Source organism: Typopeltis vanoorti, chromosome 21 (genome assembly GCF_054136105.1).
Source record: "Typopeltis vanoorti isolate ZY-2024b chromosome 21, IOZ_Tvanoo_1.0, whole genome shotgun sequence".
NCBI lineage: Eukaryota > Metazoa > Arthropoda > Arachnida > Uropygi > Thelyphonidae > Typopeltis > Typopeltis vanoorti.
Genome location: NC_143569.1, coordinates 34766936 through 34791947, shown reverse-complemented (window position 1 = coordinate 34791947; position 25012 = coordinate 34766936). Strand labels below are relative to the sequence as shown.

At 35.6% G+C, this 25012-nt stretch overlaps 1 protein-coding gene across 4 annotated transcripts in view; it reads right to left on the bottom strand.

Moving 5' to 3' along the window:
• LOC150094730 (cell adhesion molecule Dscam1-like) overlaps nt 1–25012 on the bottom strand; it is a 194618-nt gene that overhangs the window by 33166 nt on the left and 136440 nt on the right. For all 4 annotated transcript variants that reach the window (XM_090411357.1, XM_090411356.1, XM_090411354.1 and 1 more), the window contains 2 exons: nt 15245–15343; nt 4458–4643 (listed from right to left, as the gene is read on the bottom strand). In XM_090411357.1, the coding sequence (XP_090267483.1) occupies nt 4458–4643; nt 15245–15343 (285 nt within the window). The remainder of the gene's footprint in view (nt 1–4457; nt 4644–15244; nt 15344–25012) is intronic.

The following is a 25012-nucleotide window of genomic DNA, read 5'->3' as shown; positions in this document are numbered from 1 at the left end:
CAGATGTTAGCAATGGCAAATCATCTGCACTTCCTCCTCCTCTTCTTCAAACACTCATCGAAGGAGGGTACCTACTCTACAACTCTGTCTCCACCACTCAATCCACCAACTGATTACAACAATACACCAATGCCATCTCCTGCTAACCACCACCACTAGTTTTTTTCCACAGACAATCCCAAACATCCATGCCCACAGCAGGATTTGAGCCCATAGCCTTTTGGCTGGAGAGCAGATATGCTAACCACTCAGCCATCCAGGCTGGAAATACAAAAGTACTGGTTATAGAAAAAATGTAAGAGGTCAGGAAGTGAAGAAATGTACATGTTATTGTTATCATTATTATAGTTTAGCCTCTGAATTTTCTCTACTATTTCCTCATTATCAAGAAATCCACACAGTGAAAGCTGAACATGAGTAGCCAGATGGGATCATTGAAAAAGCCTTATATAGAGAAATAATAACCTCCATATGGATACTTGTCAACATTCAACTGATTTTTTTTAGCTGTTTTTGCCCACTTTTGCAATATTTCTCCTGCACTTTGATTGTCTTTCATTATCAGCTAGCTTCATCATTTTCTTGCAGTGCATTCCCATCAATGTGTGCAAATTGTAATCTTTTCAGTCCAAAGTCCTAACCTTCCACTTTGCCACAACATCAGTCTATTCATATCCTTTTGTATCTTTAATCACCTGTATAATGACCTCCCTGGGTTAGTATCATCTGCAAATTGGTTATTTCCCTTCAAATGATCCTCGATATCATTAAAATAAAACTTAAACAGTAGCAGTCCAGCATGAAGTCACAGGGGAATTATAGCAAGGCATGATCGGAAATAGCAGTGATCTCTGGTGCATACACCAGAGATCACTGCTATTTCCGATATTCTGTTCTACTAACATCACAAAAGTTGTAAGGGTTACTCAAAACATTGTTGCTATAATGCAAAGAATGCTGATATATAAGGATAAGGAAGTGATAGTTCCACTCTCTAAGGTGCTAATTAGGCACCTTAGAGAGTGCACCTTCATTTGGATTTCTGTGCACAGATCTGGTCACCTGGCTATATCAGTAATAGGGAAACAGCAGAGAGAGTGCAGAGGCAAATAACTAAGACTGTCTCAGGACTCTGGAATATTGACTATGAGGACAGATTGAGGGAATGTAGTCTTCAGAGATTGGCAGATAGGATGAGGATGGGGAGGGGGGTGATATGATTGAGACATATAAGCTAGTGGAGGAGCCTATCAAATAGACACAGGGGAATTATAGCATAGGATAATTGGTGATGTAAAAACTAGAGGTAATCCCTGGAGGCTGTACAAGGGTCACGTGAGTAAAGAGGTGAAAAAAAGATTTTTTTTTTGTTTGGTGGGTGGTGAATGAATGGAATGTGTTGCCAGAATGGGTGGTGAGTGCTCCAACATTGAATGTATTCAAAGCAAGGCATGATAGTTATTGTGTGGTCTGAATATTTGACTTCTGCAATGAGTCTTTGGACTCCATGGAGGATTGGAAGTAATGCTAATACTAATATTAGAATATAGCACATATACAAATTTAACAAAATTATTCTGATATAAATGGCAATATGAAAAACATAATTATGTATTATATTTGTTTTCTTCTAGGAGAAAATTTTCTTTCCAGATGTTTAATTATTATCATTACTATATAAGAAACTCCATGGAATCCAGACTCATTGCAGAAGACCTATACTAACCCTTATATAAGGAGACATATGCATATCACACAATCCATTCTATAAAAATCCCTTTAATAACCTATGTTTCTATCATTATCCTCTATTAAGGAGCATTCATGAGACCTGTCACCATGATCACTCAGCTCTGAAACATGGGCTACCCTTCTTCATCCCAGAGAAACTCCAATTAAGAGGGAAGAAAAATGCTATTATGGAGAGTAGATGGCAAAGTATGATTAACAGACTGTGTATTCAGTCTGTTATTCAAACTATTCTGCCTGTTTACAATTCTCAAAGCAAAAAAATCTATAAACCCTTGTTCTCTCACTACCTGCCCCTAATTTGCCAATCCATGTGATCTACATCCTGTGTGTGTGTGTGCGCGCGTGTGCATGTGCACACATTGGCTTTCTATAAATAGAAAAAGATAGTGATTATCTGAAAGGTGAGTGACTAATATGTTACAAAAGGTAAACAGTTATTCGATATTATTTTTCTAATATGTATGTAGATATAGGAAGTATCTACATAAACAATCACATCATCATCCAGCTCAACAGTATGGAATTCTAAAAATATTTACAGGTAAAGAAAGGGCTACTTGTTCTAACGATGCAGCCCTTGTTACAGAACTCCACTATTTTCACCATATTTTCTTGGCCAATGGCAACAGTACTCACAAAAACAAATAAAATACTACATGCCCCCCCCCTTCCTCAAACACACACACACGTGCACGCGCACACACAAAAAAAAACCACTATTCTTGTTACATATTTCCAAGGTACATCTGAAAAGATGGCCTAAGTGCTAATAAAATATGACCTTCACATCACACATCAAGTTAACAAAAAATCAACAGCTGCTTTAATGCTTCCATTCTAGTTGCCTCATCACCAGGATGACTGCATTGTAACAGTATGAAACCATCTCTAGCTAATTCTGCTTTTTGTGAGGCACAAATGGTATTGTTGCAGTGGCCAGACAAGATTCTGAATTAAATGCATTCAGTCATCATCCCACATTAAGAACTTTGAGAAGTTCAGTCCCCAATGCATGTGAAGAATGAACTAAAGGCATTCACAGTTCATGCACCTGACCACCTCAACATGGTTTCAGGATAATCAGCCACATGTTTTGCCGTGATGGTGTGCACCTAATATATAACGTGCACCCCCAACATTTTCATCACTCTTTGTGATGTATAGATAACGAGCATGCAGCAACTAGCGATAGAGTTAGGAAGTACAGACAGAGGACAGAGGAATTCATATAAAGTAAATCATCATTTGTTTATATTTTGTTATTAGATCTGAATTACCCATGGAAGACAGAAGTACTTCTTGGAGAAAATCCTACAAAGCGCAGTTCAAGCTTGAAGTTGTAGAAGTAGCAAAGGAAAAGTGAATCGTGAAGCTGGTAGATTGTTCAGTGTTGGAGAAAGTAGTGTTCATGAATGGCAAAAGGCTGAAATAGTCTCCTGAAATGTTTACATACACTGTTTGATTGGGTTGTTAGTAAAAGAGCTAAAGGTATGAGAATATCTATCTGTCTGTTGCAGGAATCGAAAAGAATTGTGAAAAACGACAATATAAAGGATTTTAAGGCCAACCCATCTTGGGTTTTTGGATTTATGAAGAGAAACAATTTAAGTGTGCGCTCCTCCACTAGTATTGGACAAAATTTGCCATGCGACTCGGAAGCGAAAGTAGCTAAATTTCGTTTGGAGAGAAAACTTGTGTGGGGTTGATGCTTGTCACTTTGGGAATATGGATGAGGTTCCCATAAGTTTTTGACATGCCTAGTTCTAGGACTGTGAATCTGAAGGGAGCAAAAGGGGTTTCAGTTGCTACAACAGGGCACTAAAGGTCTAACTTTACTGTGGTTCTCTGCATAACTGCAGATGGTTCCAAACTGCCATCGATGTGATTTTCAAAAGAAAGACTGTTCCAAAAAGTTGCGATTCCAAAGATATTATTGTTACTGCTAATGATAAAGGTTGGATAAATTCTGAGGTTATGAAATTTTGGTTGGAGAATGTGTGGTGAAAGAGAAAAATGGCATTTTTCAACCCAAAGTCTTTGTTAGTGTTGAATTCGTGTAGGGCACACACAAGACAGCAGAAGTTAAAACAATTGTAAGTATTCCAAATTGACCATCATTCCAGGTGGTTTAACAAAAAAAAACTCCAACCCCTTGATCTTGCAGTAAATAAACCATTCAAAGACAATTTGTGGGCTAAGTGGGAAGACTGGATCATGAATGGCATCCATGAATATAGCAAAACAGGGCAGATGAAAAGAATGTCATATAAAGATATAGTTACGTGGATTGTAGAAAATTGGGCTGCTGTAAGTGAAAACTGTTAAAAATGGTTTCATTAAAGCACAAGGGAATGAAGTGGTGTCCGGTGACAATGATTATGAAGCTGAAGACGTACCAAATGAAATTTTTAACGCAACCGATTCTTTAAATATTGAGTCTGATGAAGAATCTTTTGGATTTGAATAGTGTAATGTTCAATAAATATTAAGTAATACTTTTACCTTAGTTTTGTTATTACATTTGATTTACCTCTCATACCTTTCGAATGCATACTGTACATGTTCATTTTTAACGAATTTAGACTTTTTTTGTATAGATATCTATCGAAAAATATGGTATTATTAATACCTACACCCATGCTCTCTAACACCAAAAAAGATTTGTGAATATAGATGTATATAAATTAATTGAAAACAGAAATTACTTTCATCTAGTGTGGTAAAAGTTACAGGAGAAGAAAATGTTCCACAGCCATGAATGCTGTACACTGCAACACGTAGATCATAGGTAGTAAATTGATTGAGTCCAAAAAGAGTAAATGCCGTCTTAGTTTTTGGAACATATATAGACTTCCAAGTTCCTTTGTCTTTTCTATACTGTATTATGTAATCTGGAAAAAAAGGAATCCCAATGTATTAATTGTAATTGCTCACTTGCAGAATGATTTCTGATAACAAAATAACATAAAATAAATATATATATATATATATATATATTAAAAGAAACTACTTAACATAATAACTCTTTCTTCCAATTAACAGTAGAAGGAAGAATCATTATCAACTAATATTATGGGATAATAATATTAGATATGTAACCACTGAAGATGATGTAGATGAAGTATTTAAATGAGAAAATCCACTTTTAGAGCTGCTTCAACTTTTTTTTTTGGGGGGGGGGGAATGAAACTGAATACTGTTCTTATTGGAAGCTTAAAATGGTTTGAAAAAGTTTCATGTTTGATTTCTACAGCAGTGTTTCTGGATTATGTAAGAATAAATAAAAATATTTAAAAAAATAAATTAAAAATGTAATAAAAAAATCCTTAGATCCCACATAGTACTAATATATCATAGGCTTACAACCTTTTGTGAGTAGGAGTCGCATAAAAAAAAACTGTCCTATTTAAGTGGAGCAGCTCCCATGATCATTCAATCATGTTATCAGAATATAGAGCATTCATTTAGTCAAGAAGTTTATGTTAAATCCATGAAGTGTTGGGAAAAGAGGTAGGCCCAATGAGATGGATCAACACTATTGAACAGGACTTAGACCTAGCATGCAGTAGTATGAAGCAGTAAACTGTTGAGGCTGTCAGACCTCCATGAGTGTGTTATACTCATTTTGTGTTATACTCAAAAGAAAGTTTTAACACTACTATCTTTGTGTTACATTAAATTTATGTAATAAATTTCGTTTTATACTACATGTTGGTTTTGTAGTGGTGTATGCCACAACATTGTAAAACCAATTAGACCCACAGCATATCATTGGCCATTGTCCAGAAAGAATAATGCTAGCATCCATCACAAAAGTCCATTAAATGTACATACTATTACCACCTTTTCAGGATGAAAAATCTATTATTATTATTAAATACAAAATTAATAATGGAAAAACTCACGTAAAAAGATTATTTAATAGTATAATTTTAAATAATCTTTTTACATGAGTTTTTCCATTATTAATTTTGTATTTATATGTCTGCTCACAGTTTGCCATTATTAAAACTTATTATTATTACGGGAGACTCCAAGGAGTCCTTAGACTCATCGAGGGAGGCCCTAAACATCATGTCCAACACAACTATTCGACATTCACATAGTATCTATCATACCTTGCCTTGAACTCGCTCACCGTCATAGCACCCACAACAGACTTTGGCAGCTTATTCCACTCATTCACCACTCTAAAAGTAAAAAACATAGCTCTAACACCCTTATTACCCACACTCTTGCCCAGCTTCCATGGATGTCCACTAGTCCTCCCACCACCAATCCTGTTATCAAAAATATCCTCTGAATTAATCCTATAGAAACCTTTCAGCAATTTGAATGTCTCAATCATATCTCCCCCTTTTCTGCCTATCAACCAATTTTTGCAACCCAAAAATCTTCAACCTGTTCTCATAAGGTTCATTCTATAGACCTGCTATCATCTTGATCACTCGCCTCTGGATCCTCTCAACTTCCTCCCCATCAAGAAGAAACCTAGGTGACCAAATCTGAGAACAGCAGTCAAGATGGGCTTATCAAGGATCGATACAGAGGAACAATAACTTGCTTGTCTCTGCTCGTCAAAGTATTCTTCAGCATCCAAGTGATTTGATGAGCTGATTTAGCCACTTTTACAATGTGCCCCATAAACTTCAACTCCCTATCCACCAATTATCCTCCCAAGTCCCTGGCCTCATCAATCTCCTAGAGTACAGTTCCACCAATGTGATATACTGCTGATAATCTTTTCACCCCAAAATGCATAACCTTACATTTTTCCACATTAAATTGACATCCTTTCTCCTTAGCTCCTTAATGAATACATACATACATACCTCAGAATGAGCAGAGTTATGTCAACATAAATAGATCTATTCAAATAATCTGCACTTTATAACACTTCATCAAGAGGGTCTGAATATATGTTAAATTGCTTGCAAACTTTTTGCTTCAGCCCCAACATCATTCACATTATTAATATGCTGTATGCCAATGCTTAAAGGACACTAACAGATGGAGGAAATTATATGTCGAAAAGCAGATGTCCTCTGGAGTTGTAATGCCTTATGATTTTAAATTAACGTGGCAGTTGGATCAGAGTAACAGTTTCGAGTGCAGTGGCAGCTAGATTAGTGTACTTCAAATACCTGATAATACTGTTTTAGAAAGGCAGTTGAAGAATACCACACAAAAGATTACTACATAAATGAAAAAAAAATGGGGATAGAAAATATGCTGCTATTAGCAATAAACAAGGTGATTGACTGACAAGCGAGAAGTAGAGCCTAAGATTATGTGAATGACCTCCCTCCTCATTCTGCAAACATCCTGAAAAATGCAAATCCTCCAAAAAGAAATCTACTTCAGCCAGAATTCACTATGCCATGACAAGAATATCATTATACCACAGCAAATAATGGTAATGATACAGTAATTTTTGATCTATCTCAAATGATCAAAAGATGTCTATCCTTCCTATTGATCAGATCCTTCTCATATGCACAAAATAGTGCTCCTAAAATTACTAGATAATTTTATATCTTGATGATATTCAAAAACTGAAATTTTATAATCCTAGATGATCCCCCCACTCCAGATTTATGGATTGCATAAGATACATTTTTTAAAAAATGTATCTTATGCAATCCATAAATCTGGAGTGGGGGGATCATCTAGGATTATAAAATTTCAGTTTTTGAATATCATCAAGATATACTAGTGGTGTGTGTGTGTGGACAAGAGGAATAGAAGAGAAGCAGAATCTGTTCAGAGTTAGCAGCTGTGAAGGTGTGAAGTAGTGTCTTGTTCAAAAAAGTACACCATTTTTTGGCAGCTGTAGAAGCTATATTTGAAATGTGGTTGTGCCAGGAAAGATTGGAGGTGCAGATCAGTCCAAGTAGAGAAATCTGATTGTGTTTGGACATCTCAGTATTACTGAAGGTAAGGGGGAGGGATGTGAGCTCTTTCAGGACTGAGTTTTTGTGGCATTGAATAGATAATATTATATCCTGATGCTATTCAAAAACAGAATTTTATAATCCTAGATCTTCTCTACCCACAGATTTATGGGTTGCATAAATCTGTGGGTCCCAAAACACACTTTTGAGACCCACAGTCGAAAAAAGAGATTCACTAGAAGTTCAAGAATTTATATTCACATATTTGCATTTAGAAAGTAAGAAGTGATACTTAAGATCATATGAAAAATTCATTTGCTGCTCCTAATAATTAATATCAAACTAAAACACAATGCTATTTTGGTAATGGAACGGCCCTTCTATCACAGCTAAGCTAAAAGAGATCTTAATTAAATGAGATTTATTAAGGAAAGATTATTAATTAATTTGACATACACACAAGTATTTTTTGAGGGTAAAAGATAGCCTACTACTTAATGCAGAACTTGATCAGAGCTGAGATGGTATATAATTAGAAATGTTGAACACAAAGATTCAATAACAGAGCATAAAAATACTTATCAGATAGCTGAAAAATATGAATAAAATTAACAATAAAAAATGAATAAAGCAAATTATGAATTTAAAAGAACTGAATATAAAGAATAAAAGAAACAAAATAATCTGTTATATACATAGCAATTCAGCAAATATGACAGTGTACTGTCATATTTGCTGAATTGCTATGTATATAATTGCTATGTCAGGACTATTTCATTTAAAATGCCATCAGATGTAGAACAGAGAAACTGAACTGAACTTGCTGCATGGAGTTTAGTCCACTCCTCACATTCGTGTGGTGCACTTTGTTAGCAGATAAGTTATCCGTTGGATACTGACCAAATGAAGTTAGGATGGCAATCTTGCAGCCAGGCTCAGCTGGTTGATTGTTTAGCACATCTGCTTGTCAACCAAGAAGCTACAGGTTCAAATTCCACTGTGGGCATGGATATTTGTGATTGTCTTTATGTGGGAGATGAATTTCATTGCCAGGCATGATACCACTGCTCCACTTACTGGAGGCAAGAAGTGGCTTGAAGAAGTTCCATGTTTGGTCTCTAGAGCAGTGTTTCCATACTATGTAAAAAACAAACAAAAAAAATTAATAAAGATGTATTGTATAATGTTTTAAATAATGGCTTCATACATGTAAATGAAAACTAAATAGAATTTATTACTTCTATATATTTCGCTTAATATGTCATGAGCTTCACTTAGGGAGAATACAGAATTGGTAACAACATTTAAAACTTATTACATATCTACAAAATATATAGGAGTAATAAATTCTATTTGTTTTCTATTAAATGTGTGAAGCTGTTATTTAAAACATCACACTGTCTAACACATGTCTTTCTAATAAAGATCTACGTACATATACACTAGGGTGCTCCTTATTTCCGAAGTTAGTTTTCTCTATGAGGCACCCTTTCATCTTATTCTATATAATAAGTAAAAAATTCAGTAAACTTTTTAACAAATTTATTGAATGTTTAAGGATCATGATGTCATGTCAAAGTTTGAACACTAAAATGGAATAAAGCAAACTACAATGTGTACATTCCCAACTGGAACATGTTTTAAGAAGTCTACTCTGGAATTTTCAAGCTTCTTTTTTCTATGCATAATCATAACAGAGCATTGTTAAAAAGTCTTCAGTTACATTCTAAAAATAGCAAGCATCATTGGTACCGGGTGTGGTGGGCATTTCAATAAGAGACAGATGTCCACCACATTACCTCTACTCAAAGTTCCCTTCCACAAAAGAAGTCATGGCAATGTTTTTTCATTACAAAATGGCAATTAAACAAACAAGGGATGCAGACCATTCCATGCGCAGTATGTTCTGGTGATCTGAGAAAATGTAAGAATACCTTGAAAACCTTGGAAAAGCATGTCATGCAAAGTTGAAGGCATATTTAGAGAATGGGAAAATCATTGAAAGAGCAAGAACAGGTGAAGAATTTGGATGCAAAGAAGGAGCAAGAAGGAATCTAACAACCACTGTTAGCTGTATGTTAAAGCCTGTTTGCAAGCTCCATCTGTCCCTAGGAATGACCTGCAGTTCTTAAAGGACATTTACCTGTACAAGGAAGTAAATAAAGCAATTGCAAATACTACACTTTGAAAATTCCTTCAAATGCTCTGAAAGGCACTTCTGGTACCATTCAGAGCATTTCAAAGTGCAGTTTGCTATTGTTCGCAATTACTGAATTGATCACAATTACTATTTTCAATGGCAAAGTGAAAAATTGCTGAAGCTTCAAAGAAGTCCAAAGAAGATAATCCAGTAAAATGAGCTACACCTGCTACACGAGACCCAGCTGTAATTGTTTCTCGGCAACTGGAAGACTTCATGATATCAAACACTGTGTTCTTCTCTATCATGACTTCCCACTGATTTCCTGAAAAAGGATGCTGCTGACTGGAATGAAAACATGCCATTCCAGTCAATAAAAAAGTCATTCAATGCCAGAGCATTGTTATGACATTGCAAAAAGAGGTGTGGCACTGACGGATGAATACAACAAACTATTCACTAATGATGAAAACTAGAAACAGTTTCTTTTGTTGGTTGTAAGTGACTACAGAAAGAAGCATCCTGACTGCAACAAAACCAATATGTTTAAGAATTTATAAACTTTGTATTAATCTGTTTGAATAATAAGATTTCATTCTGTCAATTCTTCTATAACTGAAGTTAATGTTCATTTGTAAAAAGAAATGTTAAAAATTATTAATTAAACAAAAAATTTTAAATTCACTTTGGACAATAAGGTAGGTTTTTAAAATAAAAGGAAATTACATAATTTTATTGGAAGCAATATTAAAAACTAATTGTTGTGATCCCTCCTTTCAAATGTTCATATTTTTTCTTATTATTGCAACAACAACGTGCAGGTGCATCATACAAAAATCAAAATATTTAAAATTTGCTATTTTTAAGAAGCACCATAACATACACTCTGGAAATGGTGAAAATTTTCACGGAGCCATTCTCCTCCTCCAGCATAGTACGTCATGCCAACATCAAAAGTGCATAACTTCCATTACACCACACAGACATCACCTCTGGTTGCAGATGTAGATGACTGCACCAATTTAGATGCCTTGTGCAGCAACACATCCACAAGTGTCCATTCATAGATTTCGATATTAACAGAGCATTGGAAAGAGTCTGATTTTCAAGTTTGGATTTTTCAAAAAGCAATAACCACTCAGAAATTTTGATGGTTGTTCTCTGTTTGTACAGTGGTAAGGAATGGATTCATGTGATTTTCTTATTAATTTTCTAGTTGGATGATGATGGGATTCTAAATGAAGACCACTGTAACAAATTTGGCATGGCAATTACAAATAAAAAGAGAAAGACTTATGAAAACAGGAGCAACACCAAAAACATAAGATGCATCCTGAACAGGGAACATAGAGAACATGTAAAAAATTTGTACCTCTCTGGAGTGAATTTGAATGAAAATTCCCTTAAAGTTAACCTTGGCCTGACCAACCAATCTTCTTTCATATGCACCTTTTCCTTCTTTACCATGCTTGTCACCTTTCTAGCCTACACTAGAAAGCTGACAAGGCTACTGTTTCCAGAGAAGGTACAGAGTCAAGATGTTAATGTAGTAATTGATCAGAGTCTACATGTGAAGCAGGATAGCACAACTAAACGAATTTCACGATAGGAGGAAGATGGATATGAGGTTGAAGATGTCATTGCAGCAGCAGCAGCACAAGGTGATAAAATGCATAATGGTGAGGATGAGAGTTCAGAGTCATAAATGGGAGTGGTCAGACCAAAGAGAGAGAGAGAGAGAGGTGTGGTGTGGTATAGCAGCTAAAATAGAGAATATTGGTGCTGATAGAATGGTCTCAAAGACACAGGGATTGCTATGTTTGTACATAAATGTAAGGATTATTCGAAACAAGAGAGCTGAGTTTGTTGTATTCAATGAGTCACTATACCCAAAGATAATTGGAATAAGCAAAACTTAGTTGTCTGAGGAAGACGTGATGTTTGGAATAGAAATGGAAGGATATACATATAATTTTCCAAACATCGCATCTTCCTCAGACAACTAAGTTTTGCTTATTCCAATTATCTTTGGGTATAGTGATTCATTGAATGCAACAAACTCAGCTCTCTTGTTTCGAATAATCCTTACATTTATGTACAAACATAGCAATCCCTGTTAATGGAGAGTGCTGTTAATGATTGCAGAGGAATTGTATCTGCAAAGTGCAGAAGTTGATAGTGCATGCACAGATTGTGAATCAGTGTGGTGTGAACTTGAAATAAACAGATTAATATATCTGATAGAATGCTGTTATAGGCCAGGGAATGTAGAGAATACTGATTGTGAAAGTTTAGGCAAATTAGTTGGGCATGTAAAAAGAAGGTGATCCTGATGGGAGACTAACTACAGGAATATAGAATGGAAGGAAGAGATAGTGTATGGGAACAAGGAAAGTGAGTTTGTTGAATTTCTGAGAAATAAATATCTTAAGCAGTATGTGACTGAAGCAACTAGAGGCTTTAATGTTTTGGATTTGGTGATAACTTCACAAGATGTAGTTGTTAATGAGGTGTTGGTACTGTCACAGGTTGATGAGAATAATCATGAGGTACATGTTTGGGAAGTGATGAAACAAGAAAAGGTTACTGCCATAAATGGATATATGTGGAAATATAAAGTGGGTGTTTCTAGGAAGTTCTGTAGTCAGCATCAGTATGTTGCAAAGATGAGCTGAGCAGAAAGCATGTTGACAGTGCATGGAAATTCACAAGGAAGTATCTGACACAAGCAATGTATAACTGCATACCAATGGTTAAGCGAGTAAATAGAGGAGAAGTGAAATGGATGAACAGTGAAATCAAGCAAGCTGTGTAGGAAAAAAAAATGCTATGGAGAAGGTACAAGACAGTTGGTGGTGATATCGGATCTATGAAGAGAATAAAGTGTAGGCTAGAAAGGTAAAAAAGGAAAAGGTGCAGTATGAGAGGAGATTGGTTGGTCAGGCCAAGGTTAACTTAAGAGAATTTTTCTGTTATATGGCAAGCAACAGAAAGAATAATTATGGCAGGTTAACACTGGTGGATGGTCATGGCAGTAGAATAACAGTTGCAAAGGATATAGTGGAATTATTGAACAAGTACTTTATCAGCATATATCATACTGCTGTAAATGATGCTATGCAATATATAGAAGAGAGGCAAGTATTAGGATAATTGGAAGTGAAAGAATATGAGATGCATCAGATGTTGATCGAGTTAGATGCTAATAAGGCTGTGGGAATGGATGACATATCACCAGGTATTCGTAAGGAATGTGTACCACAGTTGGCTATGCCCTTGACCTGGTTATTTAATGAAGTCTTGTAATTGGTAGAGTAGGGTAGAACCATGAAAAGAAGGCAAAATAGTACCCCTCCAAAAGCATGGTTCTAGGACAGATGTTTCGAATTATGTATAACTGCGGTTGCAGTCAAGGTGTTGGAGAGATTGGTAAGGAATAGAATACAGAATTGGGTTGATAGACATAGCATTCTTTATGATGTTCAATATGGATTTTTGAAGGGTAGGTTTTGTTTTAGCAATTTACTTGCATTTTATGGTAAGGTAACGTGTGTTAGATTAGGAAAAATCATATACAGTGATATTTTTAGACTTTGTAAAAGAATTTGATGAATTACCACATGGTAAGTTGCTGTATAGGCTGCAGAGGATGGAAATAGTATATTTATTAGATGGATCGGAGATTGGCTCTCTGAACGATACCAACAGGTTGTGTATGATGGAGCAGTGTCTCAAAAAATGAGGGTTACCAGTGGAGTACTGTAAGGTACTCCACTGGTAACCCTCAAGATAGGGGCCCAAGAACAGTACCTTACTGTTCTTGGGCCCCTACTGTTTAACTTGTTTGTAAAAAATATATCATGCTGACTGACTGGGAATCTTCAGCAGTTTGCTGAATGACACAAAGTTGGGAAGGATTATAAGTAGCACTGCTGATGTTAATTCCCTTCCAGAAGATTTGAATAGACTTTTGACTTGGACAAAGGAGTAGGGTTGTAGTTTTAATATCAATAAGTGCAAGGTGTTGCATTTTGGAGTGCAGAAATATAAGGCTGTGTACTATATCAATGGTACCATACTGCAGGAAATGGATGAGATTTGAGAGTGATGATAGACAGTAGACTGAAGTTTATGGGGCACAGTGCTAGTGTTGCAATGGCTGCACAACAATGTGCAGCCATTGCAACACTAACTTCTTATCATAGCAGCACTCTAACATGTAGGAATAAGGAAGTGGTTTGTACCACTGTATAAAGCGCTGGTCAGACCACACTTGGACTATCATGCTCAAGTCTGGTCACCTGGTTTTCAGTATGATGTGGAGACAATGGAGAGAGTCCAGAGGCGAGTGACTAAAACAATATCAGGACTTTGGAATGCTGGCTATGGAGAGAGGTTAAAAAAATGTGGATTGCAGAGATTAGTGGAAACGAGGAAAAGAGGTGATATGATAGAGACATTTATGTTAGTGAGAGGATTTTATCAGATTAATCCAGATGAGATTATAAAAAGAGTAGAAAATGAGAGGGAAAAAACCAAAGGTCATCCCTGGAAGTTATGTAAGAGTGGTGGTGAAGAGGGATGTGAGGAGTTGATTATTTACGGAGAATTGTCAATGAATGGAGCACATTACCAGAATATGTTGTTAATGCAAGAAGTGTTAAGGATTTTAAGATTTCGGTATGATGAATATGCTGTCAGTTGAATGAACCTCACATGATGAGTCTGCCAAATCCATGGATGGTGCAATAACAATAACAACAATAATAATAATAATAATAAAACGGTTTCAGGTATTTAGTCAAAATTTTGATGAAGATGGCAAATTAAATATCAATTTAAACTTATGGATCTGAGAGTTGAATCATAAATAAAACAGTTAATCAAAGACTGGAGACAACAGATATGAGATTTCTGAGCAAAATTAGGCAAAAAATGGTATCAATGATAGAATTACATTAAAAATGAAGATATTAGGAAGGAACTAGACATTGTTAGTATTCCAGAATTCATGAGCAGAGCTAATCTAAGATGGTACTGTTACCTAACACACAACACCTGGAGATGATTTTGTACAGTCTTAGCGCAACATATGACATGACACATAGCCTGGTGGGAATGTGTTAAACAGAATGGGAGTAGAAAGGGGTTAGAAACAAGTGTTTGATGCTAAGATAGCTAGAAAATGATGCTGCGAAAGATTAAATGAAGAGTGGATGCAGTCAGAAGTGTCCTAGGAGATAGAAATATCAACTCTGATAGTAACTGGAATGTTGATGAGTGTTATACTAATTTGGAGAAAAATTGTTGATAGTCATCAGTAATAAGGTATAGTACTATCATATATTTCTGTTATCGTTTAATTCAAGAAGCTTCAATTTTAAAATACAAAGGATTTCAAGGACCAAATGTTAATTAACAGCAAAAAATATCATTACGAATATAAACCATTTCTTACGGATCACTGAATCCATTGCCTTTTCTTCATTTTTGAATTCAACTGTGATATGAGTTGAAGCAACATGAGTTATTTTATAATATGGAGAAGGGGAGGGATCTGAAAAGAGATAGAGGATTGAAACTTAAACAAGCTGATTAAATAACAATCCCTATTATAACATTACTGCCAAAATCATTAATATTTATTTAGTAGCATTCATCAACAATACAATGATACAAAGCCAAACTTAAATCAGCAACTAAATCTGTTATCATGGAGGAAGATGTTAGTGTTTTCAACAGACTTAGCACCAAATAAATAATCACATCTTCATTAAATTCACCTTATGAAAGGAATTTAAATGTCTAGCCTTTTCTTGATGCCCTTCATCACTGTGAAGCTGACAGCCCATTTTCTGTTTAATATAGCACAGTTAAAACTCTATTAAATATGGATTATCTGCTATCAAGATACTTCATTCAGACTAAAATAATTACATCAGAAACAACATGAATCACACTGATAATCTACAAGTCATCCAGGAAAAGTTTTGACTCTATCCAGAAGAAAGCCCTTCAAAGATCTAAAAATCATCTATCAATGTAGGTTTGAAAATTTAAAGTTGTTACAGTCTTACAATCTCAAAGAGTAAAATCTTGAGTAAAATCTTGAGACCAATTCAAACCTGTCACTGCAGGTTCGAATGCCATCATAGGCATGGATGTTTGTGACTGTCTTTAGGTAGAGATGAATTTTATTGCCTGGTGCTAGACCACTTTACTGCAGGCCTGAAGTAGCTTGAAAAATTCCATGTTTGGTCTCTAGAATAGGCTATCTAACTAAGTAAAAAACTAACAAATAAATTTTTAAAAATATGCATATAAAATTGATAAAAATAAATTAAACAATCCTTAACCCATCCATAGTAAAAATTATTATTATTATATAGGTAACTCCATGGAGTCAGAAGCCTCATCATGGGAGATCCATTTATTCACATATCACATCATTCAAACAATACCTATTATACTTCTTATTAAACTCATTCACTAATAAAAAAGCCACAACCACCTCTGCCAATCCATTCTACCTATTCACCATCCTTCAAGAAAAAACCTAGTCTTAACCACACAACTTCTACTGATGACATCTTGTTCTCTCCCTTCTTGCCATGTACTGACCAATCCTATAAAACCCTTTTGAGAACTTAAATGCTTCTATCATATCTCCTCTTTTTCATAAATCAGCTAATTTTTGAAGCCTACAGACCATCAATCTATTCTCATGGGGGGGGGGGGGGAAATTCCACAGACCTACCACAATCTTTGTCACTTGCCCCTGAATCCTCTCTTCTAAATCACTACAGAATCCAGATCTGTGGCAGTAGTCCAGATGCAGCCTTATACAGGGAAACAATAACAATAACCTCTCTATCCCTGCTTGTTAGAGTGTTCTTCAACAACCACATAATCTGATGTGCTGTTTTGGTTACCTTTGCAGTATACCCTCTAAACTTCAACTCCCTGTCAACAATCGCATCCAAGTCCCTTCCTCAGTTTCATCAATATAGCACACAATAGTACAAGTCCCTGGCCTCAGTTTCCTTCAGTTCAGTTCTGTTTCATCAATATAGTACACAGCTTCTGATCTCTTCTCAAACCTTATACCTTATATTTGGCCATGTTAAACTGGCAGTCATTTACCTTTGTGCACATTGTTAGTCTGTTTAAGTCTTGTTGCAGTTATCAGTTACTATTGCTCTTACAAGTAGAGCATCATCAGCAAACTGAATATTTCGTGTCAGATCATTTCCTATATCATTTATATACAAATTAAACAACAGTTGACCAAGTGGTCACTTGCCTTCTCCTGGACTCAATTCCTTCATAAACCACTTTTTGATATCTGTTAGTCACCCTCTAATTCAAATTACCAGATTCATATCCATCACCATTTGTTCCAATTTATGCAATAGAGTTCTATGTAGAATTTTATCAAATGTTTTTGCTAAGTCTAGCAAATTCACTCAGTAGCCTTTTCCCTTATCCAACTCCATTGTCACTTGATTATAAAAAGTAAACAAATTACTAAGGCAAGACCTACCCTTCAGAAAACTATGTTGTCCCTTATAGAGTATCACATTCCTATTCACTCAGTTCTGAATTGTCTTTCATTAATTTCTCCCAATACTACCTTAATCAAATCCATATGCCCTTGTATATATGGATTTGATTCCTCCTGTTAACACAACTTCTAGGAGTAATAAGGAAGGTTCCAGTAGTAGATGATTCAAAGATGCCTGATTGTAGTAGAATGGTGGAAAGTGGTGCAATGCTGTATGGGAAATCTGTGGGATAAGATGCAAAAATGGAGCAGTCTCGAAAGTGCTTCAAAGAAGCAATGCTAGGAAGAACATGATATTTGCAAGTGTTGCTGGAGACATTAAAATGGAGGAGTGTGAGAGGAAGAATTGTGTGAGTGTGTTATAAATGTTTGATAGTAGGGAATTGAAAAGAGCAATCATTACAAATGACATAATAGCTGCAATGTGCAGGAAGGAAAAAAATTTTAAAATGTGGATGGATGGGATAAATTAAGGTAGGAGAGAGCAGTTTGCTGCAGTGGTTTGTATTTGAGTGACAGCAGCAGTGTGAAGCTGGGTAGTTGATGAGAGTAGGAGAAGAGAGTGTAATCGGTTACAGAAACGAAAACTAGACAGTGTAACTAAGTGTGAGATAAATGACAAAGGAAGATGATCTCAAAAGCACTGTGTCCTCTCCATGTAAAATCTGAAGAAAGCAGATTCTACGTGGAGCAGTTGATAATTGCTTTGAGGCCAAATTTAGTGTGAGGTTGAGATAAGCATGAATTTTAGATATTTAGTAGGGTGTTGCTACAGGCCAGGAAATGTAGAGGATAATTTTGAAATGTGTAAACAGATGAGACTGGTGAGTGTTGATAAGGCTGATAATAATAGGTGCTTTTAACTACAGAAGCAGGAAACAACATTCAATCTCTTTAGTAAGAGTAAAGAGACTGAATTCCTTCATCTACTTAGGGCAACTCTCTTATGCAGTATGTAGATAAAAGCAGCAGCACATGGGATATCAGTGTTGGATTTAATATAATCTCATACAGTGATAAGAGAATATCACCAAAATGCCATTGACTGGAGAGATTGATCAGGTGGTTTGTTGTGGAGAGTGGTTAGACAAGTACAAGCTTCATAGAACAAATGAGATATGAATCATGAATGAAAAGAGCAAGGAGTCAATTAAGCAAACAGATTGGTGATATGCAGTGGCTTGATTAAAGGGAAGAGAAATCAGTAATGACTGGGACTTGGTCAAAAATCAATTGCTTATCAGAGTGCATTTTTAGGGTTGCGAGGATATATGAATCAGGGAATTATGCACGCACGCTTCTGAGAAAGAGGACATCATGGACAAGATATAAAGAACAGGGCACCTTGTTCTTTATACTGCCACTGCACAAGAGAAATCCATGTCAGTGGTGTCTAACTATAGGCCAATGTATATCAGATGTAGTAGTGAAAATGATATAGAAACTAGTTAGAAGTGAATACAAACCTGGATTGATGAGAATGGAAATCTTTCAGCAAACATTGGTTGGTTAAGAGAAGGTTTTGCTTTATTACTCAGTTACATTTTATAATAAAATTACTAATGTATTGGACACAGGAAATGCTTATACAGTGATTTACCTGGATTTTTCTGAAGCATTTGGTAGAGTACTACATGATAAACCACTGTTTAAATTAAGTAGGATGGATTGTGAAGAATTTATGGAGACAAAAACACACATGTTGGAGTAATTACTTTACTTATGATTATGAAAATAACCCTATGTTTCAACCTCCGTATTGAGATCATCATCATCAGGAAAATATACATATGCAAAAGACACAAGCTACATTGACACTACAAAAGTAAGATAAAACTAAATTCTTTGTTAATCATTTACCTTAGCCTGATCTCTGCTAAAACAAAAAAAATAATAAATGGATAAATGATAATAAACAAAAAATAAAAAATATATACAAATATAAATTAATTAACAAAATAAAATAGATTTTTATACATAAATGTATAATAATATACAGACGATAAAAAATAAATTAAATCAAAACAAAGTTTTAATGCAGAACTACATTAAACACATCTCTATAGTCCTCTTATATTAAGGTTTTTTTTTTTTTTTTTTTTCCATTGGGGTTCTGCCATCATGTTTTGGATGCTATATAGTTGCAGATGGATCCTCCAGATTCTTGGAATTACTAATCTATCATTCTTGTTCAGATTTGAATGATGCTTCAGCATCGCACAAGCTTCCTTGAACTTTAAATTCCTTCACTATGGTAAAACAGGCCCGTCGGACCATGCTCTTTCAAACAAGGTTTTTGTGTTTTTCCAGTTGTTTTTGCATGTTTGAAGTGCATGGTCTGACAGACTGTTTTACCATAGTGGAGGAATTTAATGTTCTGTTTATGTTCTTCTTTTCTTATTGGGATGGTGTACCCTGTTTCTCCTATGTAGGATAGGATGCAAGTGCACTAAATTTTATAAACCCCTGGATGGGCAATGCAAAGAAGGGGGACTTTGGTTGTGCTGAGTATACTTTTTAATTTTGCAGGAGGTTTGAAGGGTGCCTTAATGTTGTATTTATGTGGTGTTTTTTTTCCCCTGATATTCCCCTAATCTATGGTATGGTATGGCTGCGGCATTCTTGCAATTTTTTTTGCTTTTAATGGTATTACTGAGGAGGATCTTATGAAGTATTTTTTGTTGTACCCTTCACAAAAACCATATTGTTCTTTAGAGTATCAAGTTCCTATCTATCCACCCAGTCCTGAATTCTGTCCTTCATCAATTTTTCTAATACCTTAACCACCACACTGGAGATTGGCCTATAATTTGCTACTTTTGTCTTGGAGTCTCCTTTAGGTAGTGAGATTATTTTCTCCCCTTGTCCATTCCATTGGCTCCTTCCTGGTATTGCAGCTTAAATTATAAGTATTATTATCTCAAGACCCTAAGGAGTCAAAGACTCATCTAGGAGGTCATTTTGATCTTCATCATACCGTGCCTTAAATAGACTCAAATTCTCTGCACACACCACACTCTCAGGAAAGACATTCCAATCATTCATAACTCTGCATGTATAAAACCTGCTGCTCACTCCCCTGCTCACCCCCCCCCCTTATGCAGCTTCCAGGGATGACCTTTGGTTCTTCCCTGATCTCCTACTATTTTCTGTAAAACCTCTCCAACATTGATCCTATAGCAATCCCTTACTAACTTGTAAGTCTGTATCATATCACCCCTCTTTCTCCTATCTATTAGACTCTAAATTGCATTTTCTCAACCTTTCCTCATATTCGACATTCCAGAGATCATAAACTACCTTAGTCAATCACCTCTGGACCCTTCCCAGCATCTCTTCATCCTTTTGAAAACCAGGTGACCAGATCTGTGCAAAGCAGGGGAAAATGCTGGTCTTGAAATACATGCTTGCTCTTGTTATCATTCAGAAAATGAGAAGTATAATTGAAGTCTGATTAGCGGAATAATGAATTACTGATTTAAAACTATTTAAAAAACCATTTAAAACTATGTACAGGTAACCCTCGTATAACGTGCATGTTAGTTTCCGCAGAAATGCCACGTTATATAAATTGCGTTATGCGAGTCTCAGATCATTTAGAAAAAGTAGGGTTACGTTCCAAAATCGTTTTTTTTTTTTAATTATATAAACAACAATAACATATCCAACAAAAAAATATTTTTATTTAATTCAGGTGATTCATGTAAATTAAGAAAACATATAAACTATGAAACAAATACATAGTATAAAAGTATAAAAATTACAAATTGTACTTAAACTTCATTGCAGCATAATGCATAAATATTTTAGGCAAAATAAAATTGTGCATATTTTAATCTTTCATAGCACAAGGATTTGAGGATTGATTAATAAACACTGGTTTTGTCATGTAATCACCTGATGCATTATTACAAAACAGTAGGGTAATTCTACTTTGGAAACTTTTTAGCACCTCCGTAGTGCAATTGGAAGAACGACGGTACATTGCGCCCTTCGATTGGAATAGGCCTAAGTTCGATTCTCGTCGCGACGGGAAGAATCTTTATCTGGTCGATTTCAATCGATGGTGAGTTAGCCGATCTCATACGGAGGTAGCAGGGTTTTTTCTCCCGGAAACTCGGGTTTTTCATCCCGCATACATACAAATCGGCACTTCAGAACACACGCAATTTACAGACAAAAAAAATTACTAGTTGTGGTGGTGTTGGAAGTGGGCGGTAGATGGCGTTGATTCGTAGTAGAGGTAAGGTGTAGAGACAGTTGAAGATGTCCTCCCGCGATGAGTCTTCGGACTCCTTGGAGGTATCAGGAATAATAATAATAATAACTTTGAATCCAGGAGCTGATCTTTCATTTTTCGAAAGATAGTTGCGTTTTTGTACTTTTTTCCAATATATCCCGGATTCATCTGCATTGAACACCTTGTCTGCACTATAAATGTTTATAAACTTTGAGTTTTTTGTTTAATAAGATTTCCATCCATAGGAATTTTCTTTTGAGGTGCAATCTTCTATCGAAATCATTAGAGATTTCTCCATTTTTCCATTAGAATATCGCGTACACGAGCAACATGCTTTGCACTTATCATTGACCTAGTAATCAACACTTTCTCGGATTTTATGTTCATTTTGTTTGATTGTTCGAATTGTTGATTCATTTAAATTCAAAGTCCCTGCAAAAACTTCTGGTTTTTCTCCATTTTTCAACTGATCCAAGATTTTGAATATTTTTCTTCGAGAGAGATTCATTTTGTTTCCAATGTTGGTTTTTCTCTTTCATTGCAGTTTGTGGCCATTACTATAAAAATAATTTTTTATGCAAAAAAGCAAGCATTACATATTGTATGTAACTCACCAGAAAATAAAATGCTCAGCTTGAGATGAACATACTTATTATTTTTAATGCACTTTCCTGGCAGAAACAATGTGCAACAATAAACGGTTTATACGGTAAACAATTGAGGTACGTGTGCTAAAGGGTATTTCTCCTAATATAAATTCACTACTTATAATTACATGCAGACACAAATTTAATGAAGATAAAATTTGATTTTTAAGTGACGCGGTAAAAAACATATGAAACAATAAAGGGTTACTACAATTTGTAGACTGTGTTTTTATTGGAACTGTGTTGTATAAGCACCGCGTTCAACAAGGGGTTACTACAATTTTAGACCGCATTATATCGAAACCGCATTGTATAAGTACCATGTTATATGAGGGTTACCTGTATTTAGAAATTTATGTACATTTAATCATACAAATACGACATTTTTTTACAAATGATATTCTATCTTTTTCGATTTAGCTACTTGAATACAAATTCTACCTTACAGTTCTTCTTTATGAACTGGTCAATAGCATCGTCATAAAAAGTTGGTTGTAACTTAATTTTCCCAAGCAACATGTACACTTGTAAAGGCTGGCTGAAGCTCACTGGCTAGAGCTACTCTGACTGTGTATGGCCTGTGTTTAAGCAACAGAGTGAGATGACATGGAGGAAGCGGAAATGGCTATGCGCGCACATGAAATCACAGTGCTGAAGCGAGGACCTGGATGCTCCCACAACTGAGCAAGCCAAGGTAGCTTGACTAGTGTCAGCTTTCAATACACAACGCAAAGCTCAATTATTGCCGCGCAAACTTCTGTCTACAAAAATAAAAGCCTAAATGGAATGCTTATAAATGCATGCATTTATTGACAAATAAATATTACTTCTTTCTCAATTAATGAGCTTGCGCAGCAAGCATGGAAAATTCGCCACTGGTGCACAGTAATCCATATGTGGCCTAATCAAAGCCCTATACAATGGAACAAGAATCTCCTTACTTCTACAAGTCAGTGTCCTCCAAATCATTCCCAGAATTCTTTGTGTCCTCACAATTTTGGCAATGTGTCCCCTAAATTTCAGATCCTTATCCACTATCACCCCAAGATCTCTTATTTCCTCCACCTCCAACAATATATCCCCACCAAATATAAATTCTACATGCCACCTTTGTTTCCCAACTTTAAAACCTTACATTTTGCAATATTGAACTCCCATTTACTCAATTTATTCAAGTCTTCTTGTAAGGCCACATCTTCTCTACTCTTCATAGTTCGTCCCAACTTTGCATCATCTCCAAACAACTGAATATCCAAATCCAAATCTTCCCCAATATCATTAACATACAGGTTGAACATCAATGACCCTAAAACTGACCCCTGAGGCAGACACTACTGACTTTCTTCTTCCGAGATATTGCTCTCCCATACACAACTTGCTGATATTTGTAAATTTAGGGACACAAAAACACATGTGTTGAACAGATTATTTTATTAATTACTAAACTCCCTGGCACATTCCTTCAGAATACATGGTGATATACAAGGGTGGTCTTAAAAGTTCTCAGCCTAACAATGAAAAAATGAGTTTATAATTTCAAAATTATTTTTATTTTTCAACATAATCTCCCTTAAGACTAATACATTTATTCCAGTGGTCTCCAGTGCCATTATCCTATCCCTGTAGTGGTTCTCAGTAAGATCTGCAAAATACCTCTCTACAGCTCCAATCATCTCTTGATTCAAAGAAAAACCCTGACCAGCAAGGAAGAGTTTTAGTTTTGGGAAGAGATAGAAGTCAGAGGAAGCCAAATCTGGGGAATAGGGTGGATGTTCCAAATTCACAGTGCAGATTGCTTAATTTTCCATTGCCAAAACACCTTTGTGGGCAGATGCACTGCCCTAATGAAAGATGATTTTTTCTTATGCAAACTGGGTCTTTTCTCATGAATTTTTTCATCTAGTCTGATTAAAAGATTGGAATAATATTTCCCCAGTTATTGTTTTACCCTTTTCAAGATAATTAATAAACAAAATGGCTTTAGCATCCCAAAACATCGATGCCATGACTTTTCCTGCTAATGGAACTGACTTTGTCTTCTTTGGCACTGAACCGGCTTCCGTTTAATGTTTTCACTGCTGTTTGGATTCTGGTGCGTAATGGTGAATCCATAGTAATAAATCGATGCACAAAATCAGTTTTATTCTCGTTAACACGCTCCAAGCACTGTTCAGAGATTTTCATGCAAGTGCGTTTTTGATCTGCTGTGAGCAAGTGGGGCACCTATCTTGCGCAAAGCTTATTCATTTGCAATTCTTAATGCAAAATATGTCCTACATATTCTTTTGAAATGCCTATAGTCTCATCAATTTCATGCACTTTGACTCGCCAGTCATCCAATACCATATTGTGCACTTGATCAATGATTCTGGTGTTGTTACACTTTTTGGACGTCCTTCATGTGGATCATCTTCAAGACTGGTATGGCCACATTTAAACTTGGCAGCCCATTTTTTAATTATCGAGAATGAAGGAGAAGAGTGCCCATAAACTTTTATGAACTTTGAATAAATTTCTTTGGTGTTAACCTTCTTTTACAAAGAATTTTATAACTGCACGATACTCAATTTTATCCATTTCAAGGGATACCGACAGCACTTTTGCTTCAGACAGCTGTATAAAACGAACTACTTCATAGAATGACTTGCAATTTCACATGGATGCTAATGACAGATGTAGAACTTAGAAAAAAAAAAAACCCTGTCGATAGTGCTGCCATCTATGGTCGAGGCTGAGAACTTTTTGGACCACCCTTGTATTATCAAGTCCTACAGC